This window comes from Mizuhopecten yessoensis, unplaced genomic scaffold (assembly GCF_002113885.1).
Source record: "Mizuhopecten yessoensis strain PY_sf001 unplaced genomic scaffold, ASM211388v2 scaffold6859, whole genome shotgun sequence".
NCBI classification, from domain to species: domain Eukaryota; kingdom Metazoa; phylum Mollusca; class Bivalvia; order Pectinida; family Pectinidae; genus Mizuhopecten; species Mizuhopecten yessoensis.
Genome location: NW_018406760.1, coordinates 200897 through 213523, shown reverse-complemented (window position 1 = coordinate 213523; position 12627 = coordinate 200897). Strand labels below are relative to the sequence as shown.

General features: G+C 38.0%; 1 protein-coding gene across 1 annotated transcript in view; it reads right to left on the bottom strand.

Annotated features, from left to right (window-relative positions):
• Positions 1 to 12627, bottom strand: part of LOC110452729 (protein FAM172A-like) — a 67391-nt gene that overhangs the window by 34516 nt on the left and 20248 nt on the right. The window contains exons 3-4 of the mRNA XM_021501377.1: positions 5727 to 5777; positions 2647 to 2747 (exon numbers count right to left, since the gene is read on the bottom strand). Coding sequence (XP_021357052.1) covers positions 2647 to 2747; positions 5727 to 5777 — 152 coding nt within the window. The remainder of the gene's footprint in view (positions 1 to 2646; positions 2748 to 5726; positions 5778 to 12627) is intronic.

Genomic DNA, 12627 nt, shown 5'->3' with positions numbered 1-12627 from the left:
AAGCATCTTGCATCTGGTTATTAAGACATTTGACCCCTGTAACCTTGAATACAAGTGAAGGTCATTCATTTGAACAAATGTGGTAGCCCTTCATACCAGCATGCTACTGGTCAAATATCATCAACCTGGACATTTTGGTTATTTAGAAGAAGTTGTTTAAAGTTTTTAACATATTTGACCCCTGTGACCTTGAAAATTGGTGAAGGTCATTTATTTGAACAAACTTGGTAGCCTTTCATCCCAGTTTGCTTCTCGCCATATATCATCACCCTAAGCCTTTTGGTTATTAAGAAGAAGTTGTTTAAACTAAAATATTGATGCCAGACGACGGATGCCGAACCATGGCACAAGTCCGATCACTTGGCCTTTCGGGCCAGGTGAGCTAAAAACATTCATTCTTTACAGAAAAATATCAAGGAACAAAAACAAATTGACTCGCATACATACCATAAAGTTACTGTATCTTGAAGCCTTGAGAACACTGTCACCTTGAATTTCCAACCTTGAAGCACTCCAAGACACATGACTTTTAAATTCAGGAATTTCACAACAAATTACTTTCAATGTTAGGATTGACATGTTACTATAAATAATGTCACAATTTTCTGGAAAAAGTCTTTACTGCATTTTTATCAGAGGGGTTAAGGTAATAGGATTGTGTTGCCATTTCTCAGTAGAATTTATTCAAATTTTGTTGATATATTGCTTTGAAGTAAAGAAAATTTTCTGCCACAAAAAAATATAGGTTGTCAGAATTTTAAGGATTTTAAAAGGAAATTTATGTAAAAAGGAGTGAATTTTGAAAAAAAAATTGAAACACACAATTGTTTGCAAAATAATGTCAATAAAAATGATACTAACATAGATTAGTATTGCATTAATGTATATCAATTTCATAAATGCTGAAATTGTGTAAAATGAATTATCTATAAACGATTAAAGATTGACATTTTATAATAAAACCATATACACATAGTAATTGCATGCAAGAGTTATCGTTCTTGAAAAACTTCACAGTAGTGAATTAGGTAGCTGGTTTCTGAAGTACAGAAAAATGGACATATGTGACTCATTGCTTAAAAAACAACTGAATTTATGCCTGGATTGCTTTGCAATACTTTAATATTGAAAGAACACACTGTTCTGTCAATAATAAGCATACAATATTCATCACTTTGATATTAAACATTAGATTATGCGGAAATTGTGATACTGTCTCCCTACATTGGATTTTCAACTAGGGATGTACTTCCTATTTCCGTTTAGCAATACACTCCTATCACTTTAAGAAGCTTTATTAGTGAGGTGTTCGGTATTCATGCTGTCCAGTATCATCTGGATTTTCTAAAGGTACCTTGATTTTTTAATACATTTTTCAGATACATGTTTGCTTTTGAAATTGATCATAGTTTGTTAGATTTAATAAAAATTACTGTTATACTAGATAAAAACAAGATTTCAAAATTATTTAAACCTCAGAAGAGCAGATCCTCAAGGTGCAATTATAAATTCTAACAACATTTATGTTAGTTTAGAATACAACCAAGGACAATTTTTGGGAATATCAAGGTAAAACACTTCAGTGCTTTGAGGTATACCAACCTTACAATCTAAATACAAGAAACCCAATGGGCCTGCATCGCTCACCTGGTATTAATCTCACACTTGTAATCTTAAAAGTGGACTAAAATACAGCTACAGGCAGAATATCAGTGTTTGATTCATAAGAACCTATTAAAAGATTTAAACAAATGACGCCTGTGACCTTGAATGACGAACAAGGACATTAGGTTGAAAGAGGGTCAATGTCATTTATTTGAACAAATTGGTAGCCCTTCATCCCAGCATGCTACAAGCCCAATATCAGTACCCTGGGCCTTTTGGTTATTGAGAAGAAGTCATTTGAAGATTTTAAGACATCTGACCTCTGTCACCTTGAAAGACGGTCAAAGTCATTTATTTGAACAAATTTGGTAGCTCTTCATCTCAGCATGCTACAGGCCCGATATCAGTACCCTGGGCCGATTGGTTATCAAGAAGTTGTTTGAAAATTTTAACATATTTGACTCCTGTGACCTTGAAAGTGTGTCAAGGTCATTCATTTGAACAAACTTGGTAGCCCTTCATCCCAGCATGCTACAGGCCCAATATCAGTACCCTGGGCATTTTGGTTATTGAGAAGAAGTTGTTTGATGATTTTAACATATTTGACCCCTGTGACCTTGAAAGTGGGTCAAGGTCATTCATTTGAACAAACTTGGTAGACCTTCATCCCAGAAGGCTACAGGCCCAAAATCAGTACTCTGGGTCTTTTTGTTTTTGATAAGAAGTTGTTTGAAAATTTTAAGACATTCGACCCCAGGTCAAGTGGGTCAAGTTCATTGCTTTGAACAAACTTGGTAGCCCTTCATATCAGCATGCTACTGGCCAAATATCATCAGCCTGGGCCTCTTGGTTATTCAGAAGAAGTTATTAAAATTAAATATTGACACCGGACGACGTACGGACGAGGGACGGACAAGGGACGGACGACAGACGGACGGACAACAGACGCCGCACCACGGCATAAGCTCACTTGGCCCTTTGGGCCAGGTGAGCTAAAAATGGAGAATTTTCCTTCCATGCAGACAAGTGAACTATACTGACCTCTCCTATTGCCTCATAGTGTTTCTGGTTATACTCCAGATCATCTTCCCTAACCTGGAACTGGTATGCTTCCTTAGTCTCCAGGTGGCGCAACTGTCCCTCTGTGGAACATAGAACAATCTACTCTGTAGGAACACATGCACAGTAAATAGGTAGTGGAGAAAACAGAACAAACATGGATATCACAAGCTGAAACAGAGTTTGACCTTATATATAACATGGTAGCCCTTTATCCCAGAAAATTACTGGCTAAATATCACCACCCTAGTCTTTAGGTTATTCTGGAAAGGTTGTTTCAAGTTTTAAACATATTTGACCCCTGTGACCTTGAATAAAAGTCAAGGTCATTCATTTTAACAACTTGGTAGCCATTGGCATGCTACTGGCCAAATATCATCACCCTGGGTCTTTTGGTTATTCAGAAGAAGTTGTTAAATTTGGAATAAGATTTGTCAGTTTGCAATGAATAACAAGAGGCCCAGAGGGCCTGTATCGCTCACCTGGATATCTAAGCAATCATGGCAAAATATTCTCCAAGTGAGATCCAAGGGAATATGCCAGACCCCAAGGCCAATCTTTGTAGCATATCTGTATTAGATTTTTCGTGCCCAGCAATTTAATGTATGGTTATGGGGTGGGGATCTCAACAGTTTCCAAGCTGTGACTCAGAAACTAGGTCCCTAGGGGTTTGGTCAGACCCAAGGGTCTATTCTAATATCATGACTGCATTTGTCTCTTTATGCCCAGCATTTGTATATATAGTTTTGGGGTGGGGATCTTAACCGTTTCAAAGTTATGACCCAGGGACTATGTCTCCAAGGGTGGGGCCAGACCCTCGGGCCATCCTGGAAGCAAATGTGCATTCTTCTCTTTATACTCAGCAATTGTATATATGGTTATATGGTGGGGATCTCAACCATCTTTAAGGTATAAACTGTAAACCATTGGTACAATTTTGAATCCCCACCACCTAGGGATGCTTCCGACCAAATATGATTGATGTCCATGGCATAGTTCTACAGAAGAAGTCATTTATAGCAATATAGCCAAATTGTCCTCTTTTGGCCCGCCCCTCAGCCCCCTGGGGGGTCAGCCCCACCAATTGTACAATTTTGAATCACCACCACCTAGGGATGCTTCTAGTCAAATATGGTTGATATCCATCATTTAGTTCCAGAGAAGAAGTCGCATCAAGCAGCAAAGCCAAATAACACTTTTTCGCCCCGCCCCTCAGCCTCCTGGGGGGTCAGCCCCACCTTTTGTACAATTTTGAATCCCTGACTCCCATGAATGCTTTTGATCAAATATGATTGATATCCAGTGCATAGTTCTACAGAAGAAGTCGTTTGTAGCATAATAGCCAGATTGCCCCCTATTGGCCCCGCCCCTCAGCCCCCTGGGGGGTCAGCCGCACCACTTGTACAATTTTGAATCCCTTCCTCCCATGAATGCTTTTGATCAAATATGATCGATATCCAGTGGAAGTCATTTGTAGCAATATAGTCAAATTGCCCCCTTTTGGCCCGCCCTTCAGCCCCCTAGGGAGTCAGCCCCACCATTTGTACAATTTTGAATCTCCACCACCTAAGAATGCTTCTAGTCAAATATGGTTGATATCCATCACTTAGTTCCAGAGAAGAAGTTGCATAAAACAGAATAGCCAAATAACCCTTTTTGGCCCCACCCCTCAGCCCCCTGTGGGGTCAGCCACACCTTTTGTACAATTTTGAATCCCTGCCTCCCATGAATGCTTTTGATCAAATATGATTGATATCCAGTGCATAGTTCTACAGTCGTTTGTAGCAATATAGCCAAATTGCCCCATTTTGGCCCCACCCCTCAGCCCCCTTGGGGGTCAGCCCCACCATTTGTACAATTTTGAATCCCAACTACCTAGGAATGCTTCCAGTCAAATATGGTTGATATCCATTTCTTAGTTCCAGAGAAGAAGTTGCTTAAAGCAATATAGCCAAATTGACCCTGTCCCTCAGTCCCCTGGTGGGTCAGCCCCACCATTTGTACAATTTTGAATCCCCACCACCTAGGGATGCTTCCAATCAAATTTAGTTGAATTCCAATCAGTGGTTAAGAAGAAGAAGTTGTTTAAAAAAAAGTGTTGACGTATGGATGGACGACAGACGACGGAGGCCACGGTATGGCATAAGCTCACCATGGTCCTTCGGACCCGGTGAGCTAATAAAGGCTAAGTTTGTTTTGAACACAAACAGGAATTTTGCAATATAATGAAAAGATTTTATCATATTTGACCCCAGTGACCTTGAATGATGGTCAAAACAAACATGGTTACCCTATTTCACAGCATGCTACTGGACAAATACCATCACCCTTGGCAGTTTGGTTAAGCAAAAGAAGTGACCTTGAGAAAACGCCTGTTTCAGATGTTAAGCACAGAGTGCAAATGACCAGTGTCTCGACTATAATCCACTCAGTATTAGAGCGCAATTGGGCAAAATGTCTCCATGATTTTTGTCAGCTGACTATACTGATATGGCACACTGTTTTCAGTGGATTTGAGACTTGACAAAGGGCACTTGCACTCTTTGCTTGACAAAAGAAACAGACGTTTTTAAAAGCTTGCAAATCAGTTTTCAATTCCTCTAAGTTGTTAAAAGTTTGAAAATATTTGACCACTTGGACCTTAAACATAAGCCAAGTTCACTCCTTTGAACAAAATAGTCCTTCATCCCTGTATGCTACTGACCAAATATCATCACCCTGGGTCTTTTGGATGTTCAAAATAAGAAATTGAAGTTTTTAAAAAATTTGACCCCAATGACTTTGAAAATGCGTCAAGGTCATTCATTTGTACAAACTTAATAGCCCTTCATCATAGCATGCTATAGACTAATTATCATCACCCCAGTCTCGGTATAAACCAAGAGCAGAAGGGGAAAGAATATGCTAGCCATTAGCACAAACACACACACACACCTTATTAAAACCAATACAAAGTGTGGGGGGGGGAATCATCCAGGCTAAGTGGGAAAGTTTCCCTCGGGAAGAATCAGCTAGGAGAGTTTTGTGTTACCCTTGTGGATCTCATAACCATGTATACTTACCATCATTGAAGCCATACCCAAAATCAGCTAAGGTGTCAGGGAATTCATACTCTGCAAAAATAAACAAGATACACTTTACAGTCACCTGATTTGTAATATTGTAATATTACCCCAATATCAGGGTTGGATCATGATCTTAATTCTTTCTCATACCATCTATTTGCTATCTCATCATAATTAACCCCCTCCACCCCCCACCCAAGTTTAATTTTTTTTTTTTAATGAAAATGGACAAAATATTCTCAAAAGTGTTATTTCCCTTAAAAGTTAAATGTACCGCCTTAGTTCCCATGGGAGTATGGATGACAGAAGGATACCATCACTGTACCCAAATCGGGACACTTGTGGGAAAACGGACTAAGAAACTGTCATTCAATGCAAAGAAGTAATTTTATGTATACAGTTTTCATTTGATAATACTTTTCATGACAATAAAACTGTATGAAGCTGTATTGGCTGCTGATTATCGTTACATGAACAATTTAAAGGTAAGAATAATTACCAAAACAAGACTTTCCTGATTTACGTACCGTGCAACACCATTTATTTGGATATCATTTTCAAAAGTCTATTTTATCAAAACTAATGCTAGTTTGAAGAAGAAATTTTATCAGAACCCTCGTTGACTCTCAAATATTTCAACTATGCATATTTTCTGCCGATATTGATCGTTTATCCCCAAATATTTACATTTGGTGTGGCAAAGCCCTTCTATATTACTACTAAAGTACTGCCAATAGCAGCTTCATCTTATGAGACTATAACTGAAGTTGGTCTTTGCACCTCCGAGTGACTTAACAGTGTCACTACCGAACTTATCGGTATCTTCTGCTTTGATCCTTAACACCAGCTGCCTGTGTCAAGTGTCTGTGAGATCAACAAACAATGTTACGCATGGATTTTTCACCAATTCAACATTCTCCGGTTGCACGATCAACATCAACAACATGCCGGACCGCAAATATAACTCTGACCTGATTACTGCGAGCTTCCGTTGAGTGGGTGCGCCAGATATAGGTCGCAATAAAATCGGAAAATGTTTTACGACACTTGATTAGTTACTTACAAAATGTCATTTGTTATTATTTATGAATCGAGAATATGATATATATATAAATCAAAATCAAATGAATTATTTACGAAAGTTGCGGAGTCTTTTCAATTTTGTATGGGAAATAGCGCATGACGTCAGCTGTTATCTTTGTGCCGTTCTAGATACTGACCTGACCTGACGGTAATAAGCGGGAAATTTGAAATTTGGAAAAGACATATTATTTTTGTGTATTTCTCATTATAGAAATATAAATATAAGCAATAAACTGCATAGATGTGGCAGACCAACTGGTATAACTGCCACATGTGTCACAGACAAACTTATCATGGTGCGCTAGCGCGCACCATTCAGATTGTCTGTAACACATGTGGCAGTTATACCAGTTGGTCTGCCACATCTATGCAGTTTATTGCTTAAATAAATTTCAGGGTATAGTAACACCGGTTCAAGGGCATACGAAACTCTGATGGTATTTTGTGTTCTTTTTAAGGAACCAAGTGCCTGAAATATCAAATTGTGATAGAAATGAAAAATGGATAGTATCTTTTTATGAAAAATGAACAAACATTTTTGGATTGGTAGTATGGTATAAAGAACATCGATATTTATCTAAAAAGTGTCCCGATTTCGGAACAGTGAGGTTAATGAAATTTATATTTTAAATCAAGCACTTGAAGACCTGTCCATCCATGATGAGTAATTAATTGTCCATATTTTTAACCATGAAAATAGAAACTGAAATAACCCCCTCCGATTTACCAATAAATTCATCAGAATCCAGTCATATTTTACTAAGTTATTGTAGAAATTATCAACCAATCAGATAGCAGTATGCTAATAAACTATGAGTAGATTTTGCTCAACAATGAACTTAGACTCAGTCTTTGTATGTTGTACAAACTTACCAAGATGAACAAGTGGCCCAATGGGCCTACATTGTTCACCTGGTACAAATCTTGAACTTGTAACCTTAAAATAAAGCTACAGGCAAAGTATCAGTATCTATGACTCTGGGTAATTCAAAAGAACCTGTTAAAGCGTTTAAGCACTTTAAACCCTATGACCTTAGAAGTCAAACTAGTCCGTTAACCTTTATAGTCCTTCATCCCAGCATGCAACTTGCCAAATCCAGGTCAATTGTTTATTAATATGAGGTAAATTCAAAGTATATACACACATGACCATGTGTAACCTTGAAAGTGGGCCAAGTTCATTAATTTGAATAAACTAGAACACTGACAGGTCAGTAAGGGCCCCGTCTTGTGGCAATATATCCCCCATAATTATCAAGAAGCAATCTGCGCATATAGCTAAGCTTGACGTTTGACATTTGGACTTCAAAAAGAATCGCAAGGAAGAAAAATATACATTTTACATGTACTATGATGTGAGTCTTGTTTCCTTCCACCTCCATATTTGCTGGGCTAACAGAAATGTAAATGCCGATGCAATACTCATTTGTTTGCTTTGATTTGTTTTATTTCACCTTAAATACCTCCCCCATCAAGAGCCAGGGTCAAAGTCAGAGATCCACTTTGTCTTTGACCTTTGGACCCAAATGACCTTGAACTTTAACCCAGTGAACCTGATCTTTGGTCAGTTGGCTTATTCTTTTAATTCCGACCAACTTTGCTTCATAATATGATAACAAAATATTCATAAGGAAAAAGATACAAAATTTGACCTCGACATTGACCCATTGATCTTGACCTTTGGTCAGTTGATTCTTTGTTTAATTCTGACCTACTTTGCTTCATAATGTCATTAAATGCTCATTAGTGAAAAGCTACAAAATTTGACCTTGACCTTTAACCCGGTGACCTTGACCTCTGACCCAATTATCTTGACCTTTGGTCAGTTGACTCCTTGTTTAATTCTGATCAACTTTGCTTCATCATGTCATAACAAAATGTTCATCAGTGAAAAGATGCAAAATTTGACCTGGACCTTTTAACATAATGACCTTGACCTTTGACCTTGACTTTTAACCTCAGTGTGTATTTTTGTGAACTGAAAATCTTGACCAAGTTTCATGTAAATCAGTCAATAAACACCAAAGTTATCAGCCAGGAACAAAATTTGTGGATGGACAAACAAACAGACAGACAGAGTGATTACGATACAGGGCCCTAATTAACATCTAAGCATGTTACTGGTCTACTGTTACCTAGAAAAGAAGTCGTGTAAACTGTGAAATAGATCCTCATTTGAATGAATTATAAATTATTCAAAATTCCTGACATGCAGCCTGGTAGAGTAATTTCAAAACGAACAGAATCAATGTAACAAAGAAACCAGGCAAAATGGTAGTTTCAATTTGCAATTTCACAAACACATAACAACGTACACACATAAATTAAAACAAAGAAAATTATAGCTATCAAAACCTATTGCTGGATTTGATGTAATGGGATGCACATGTCTAAAAATGTTCATATTGTTTTCTACCGAAAGTTGACTATTATCAAACAAAAATAGTTCTAAATCTAAATCTAAATCAACATTCAAATTTTGGAGCAGGATGTGTCTTTTGTTGTTAAAAAGTAAGCACTCACAAAAAAAGTGAAAGGTATTTTCACAGGGATGACCACAATAACAAACTGGACTATCAACAAGATTTATTCTATAAAGATCATATTTCAAGTGGACAGTAAAATTAAAAAATTTGCCATTACATTCTAATTGTAAATCTTCATCAATTTCAACCAAGTTTGAAACAAAAATTACCTCAGTTTTTTCTGGATTGAATATTAATAACCAAGTTTGGGACCATGCATTCAGAGACTCAAGATCTCTATTCATAACAGTTTTGATTTCTTGACATGAAGAGGATGATTTTAACAAAGAAGAATTGTCTGCAAAAAGATGAGAGGTTGATTCAAAAACATCAGCAATACCATTTATATATATAAGAAACAAAAGAGGTCCAAGAATCGAACCCTGAGGAACACCTACTTCAATGAAACCTAAGTGAGAGCAAGAATTATTCAAAAAGACTCTCTGGTGCCTCTGAAATAGGTTATTTCCCAACCATTGATACAATTCCCCTGAAATTCCATAAGAGTTAAAATTAATCGTCAAACCCTTATGCAAAACCCGATCAAAAGCCTTAGAAATATTGCAGAATGCCATACATACATATTTTTTTTCCTCTAGAGCAATACAGATGTTATGATAAATTTTAATGAGCTGATATACAGTAGAAATGACCAAGAAACCAGACTAGTCTTTTAAACAAGAGGCCCAGAGGGCCTGTATCGCTCACCTGGATATCTAAGCAATCATGGCAAAATATTCTCCAAATGAGATCCAAATGAATATGACAGACCCAAAGGCCAATTCTTGTAGCATATCTGTATTAGAGTTTTCATGCCAGCAATTTTATGTATGGTTATGGGGTGGGGATCTTAACTGTTTTCAAGCTCTGACTCAGAAACTAGGTCCCTAGGGTTGTGGCCAGACCCCAGGATCAATTCTAATATTATGACTGCATTGGTCTCTCTTTGCCCAGAATTTGTATATATTGTTTTGGGGTGGGGATCTCAACCGTTTCAAAGTTATGACCCGTGGGTTAAGTCTGCAAGGGTGGGGCAGACCCTGGGGTCAATTCTAATATCATGACTGCATTCGTCTCTTTATGCCCAACAAGGTTACCGCGAGCGGTATATAATACGCCCGTCACACATTGAATGAGCAGTTGTTTGTATGATTGAAATATATGAAGTATTTGTGAGTAATTGATATTAAAAGAGAAATCATTCAACATAACTGGTAGATCAATGAGTGCAATACAACATCATGGAACGCATGCATCGCATTAATGAAACCAAGGGTAATAACTCCAGTAATTACGGTCGGATAATGGCGGTTATCGAACTTGTCCGTGGTTTCATGGTAATTAACCTTGTTGTGAAGTTTGAAGTTAATCCGTTAATAATTACTCGAGATATCGAGCGGACACTGTTTCAGCAAGTCCATAAAGGGGCATTACTCCACAAATTATGGTCGGCTAATGGCGGTTATTAAACTTGTCTGAGCTTTCATGGTAATTAACCTTGTTGTGAAGTTTGAAGTTAATCCGTTAATAATAACTTGAGATATCGAGCGGACACTGTTTCGGCAAGTCCATAAAGGGGCATAACTCCACAAATTATGGTCGGATGATGGCGGTTATCGAACTTGTCCGAGGTTTCATGGTAATTAACTTTGTTGTGAAGTTTGAAGTTAATCCTTTAATAGTTACTCGAGATATCGAGCGGACACTGTTTCGACAAGTCCATAAAGGAACATAACTCCACAAATTATGGTCGGATAATGGCGGTTATCAAATTTATTCGAGGTTTCATGGTAATTAAACTTGTTGTGAAGTTTGAAGTTAATCCGTTAATAGTTACTCGAGATATCGAGCGGACACTGTTTTGACAAGTCCATAAAGGAGCATATCTCCACAAATTATGGTCGGATGATGGCCGTTATCGACCTTGTCCAAGCTTTCATGGTAATTAACCTTGCTGTGAAGTTTGAAATTAATCCGTTAATAATTACTCGAGATATCGAGCGGACACTGTTTCGGCAAGTCAATAAAGGGGCATAACTCCACAAATTATGGTCGGATAATGGCGGTTATCGAACTTGTCCGAGCTTTCATGGTAATTAACCTTGTTGTGAAGTTTGAAGTTAATCCGTTAATAATTACTCGAGATATCGAGCGGACATTGTTCGCATGCCCGCCCGCCCGCGTGATAACATAATACGTCCCCGTCTTCGACGGGCGTATAAAAATTGTATATATAGTTTTGGGGTGGGGATCTTAACCATTTCGAAGTTATGACCCAGGGGTTAAGTCTCCAAGGGTGGAGGGAGTCCCCAAGGCCATCCTAGAAGCATATGTGCATTCATCTCTTTATACTCAGCAATTGTATATATGGTTATAGGGTGGGGATCTCAACTGTTTCCAAGCTATGACTAAGAAACTAGGTCCCTAGGGGTTTGGTCAGACCCAAGGGTCTATTCTAATATCATGACTGCATTCGTCTCTTTATGTCCAGCATTTGTAAATATAGTTTTGGGGTGAGGATCTCAACCGTTTTAAAGTTATGGCCCAGGACCTATGTCTCCGAGGGTAGGGCCAGACCCTAGGGCCATCGGGAAGCAAATGTGCATTCTTAGCTCTTTATACTCAGCAATTGTATATACGATTATATGGTGGGGATCTCAACCATTTCCTAAAAAACTTGTTTTGGCCCCACCCCTTAGCCCAGGGGGTCAGCCCCAACATTTGTACAATTTTGAATCCCTACCTCCCATGAATGCTTCCGACTAAATATGATCGATATCCATGGCATAGTTCTACAGAAGAAGTTGTTTATAGCAATATCGCCAAATTGACCCCTTTTGGCCCCGCCCTTAGCCCCCTTGGGGGTCAGCCCCACCATTTGTACAATTTTGAATCCCCACCACCTCAGGATGCTTCCATTCAAATATGGATGATATCCATCTCTTAGTTCCAGAGAAGTCGCTTAAAGCAATATAGCCAAATATATATAAATATATATATATAATAAAAAGTGATTAAATGTCCATGTGAAGGAAGTAAATATAGAAAAAATTAAATTAACGACCGACTAAAAAACTAGCTGCTTTCACCCTTCACAGGGCTCTTCAAAACCTGAAGAGCCCTGTGAAGGGTGAAAGCAGCTAGTTTTTTAGTCGGTTGTTAATCTTATTTTTTCTATATTTACTTCCTTCACATGGACATTTAATCACTTTTTATTATATATATATATTTATATATATTTGGCTATATTGCTTTAAGCGACTTCTCTGGAACTAAGAGATGGATATCAT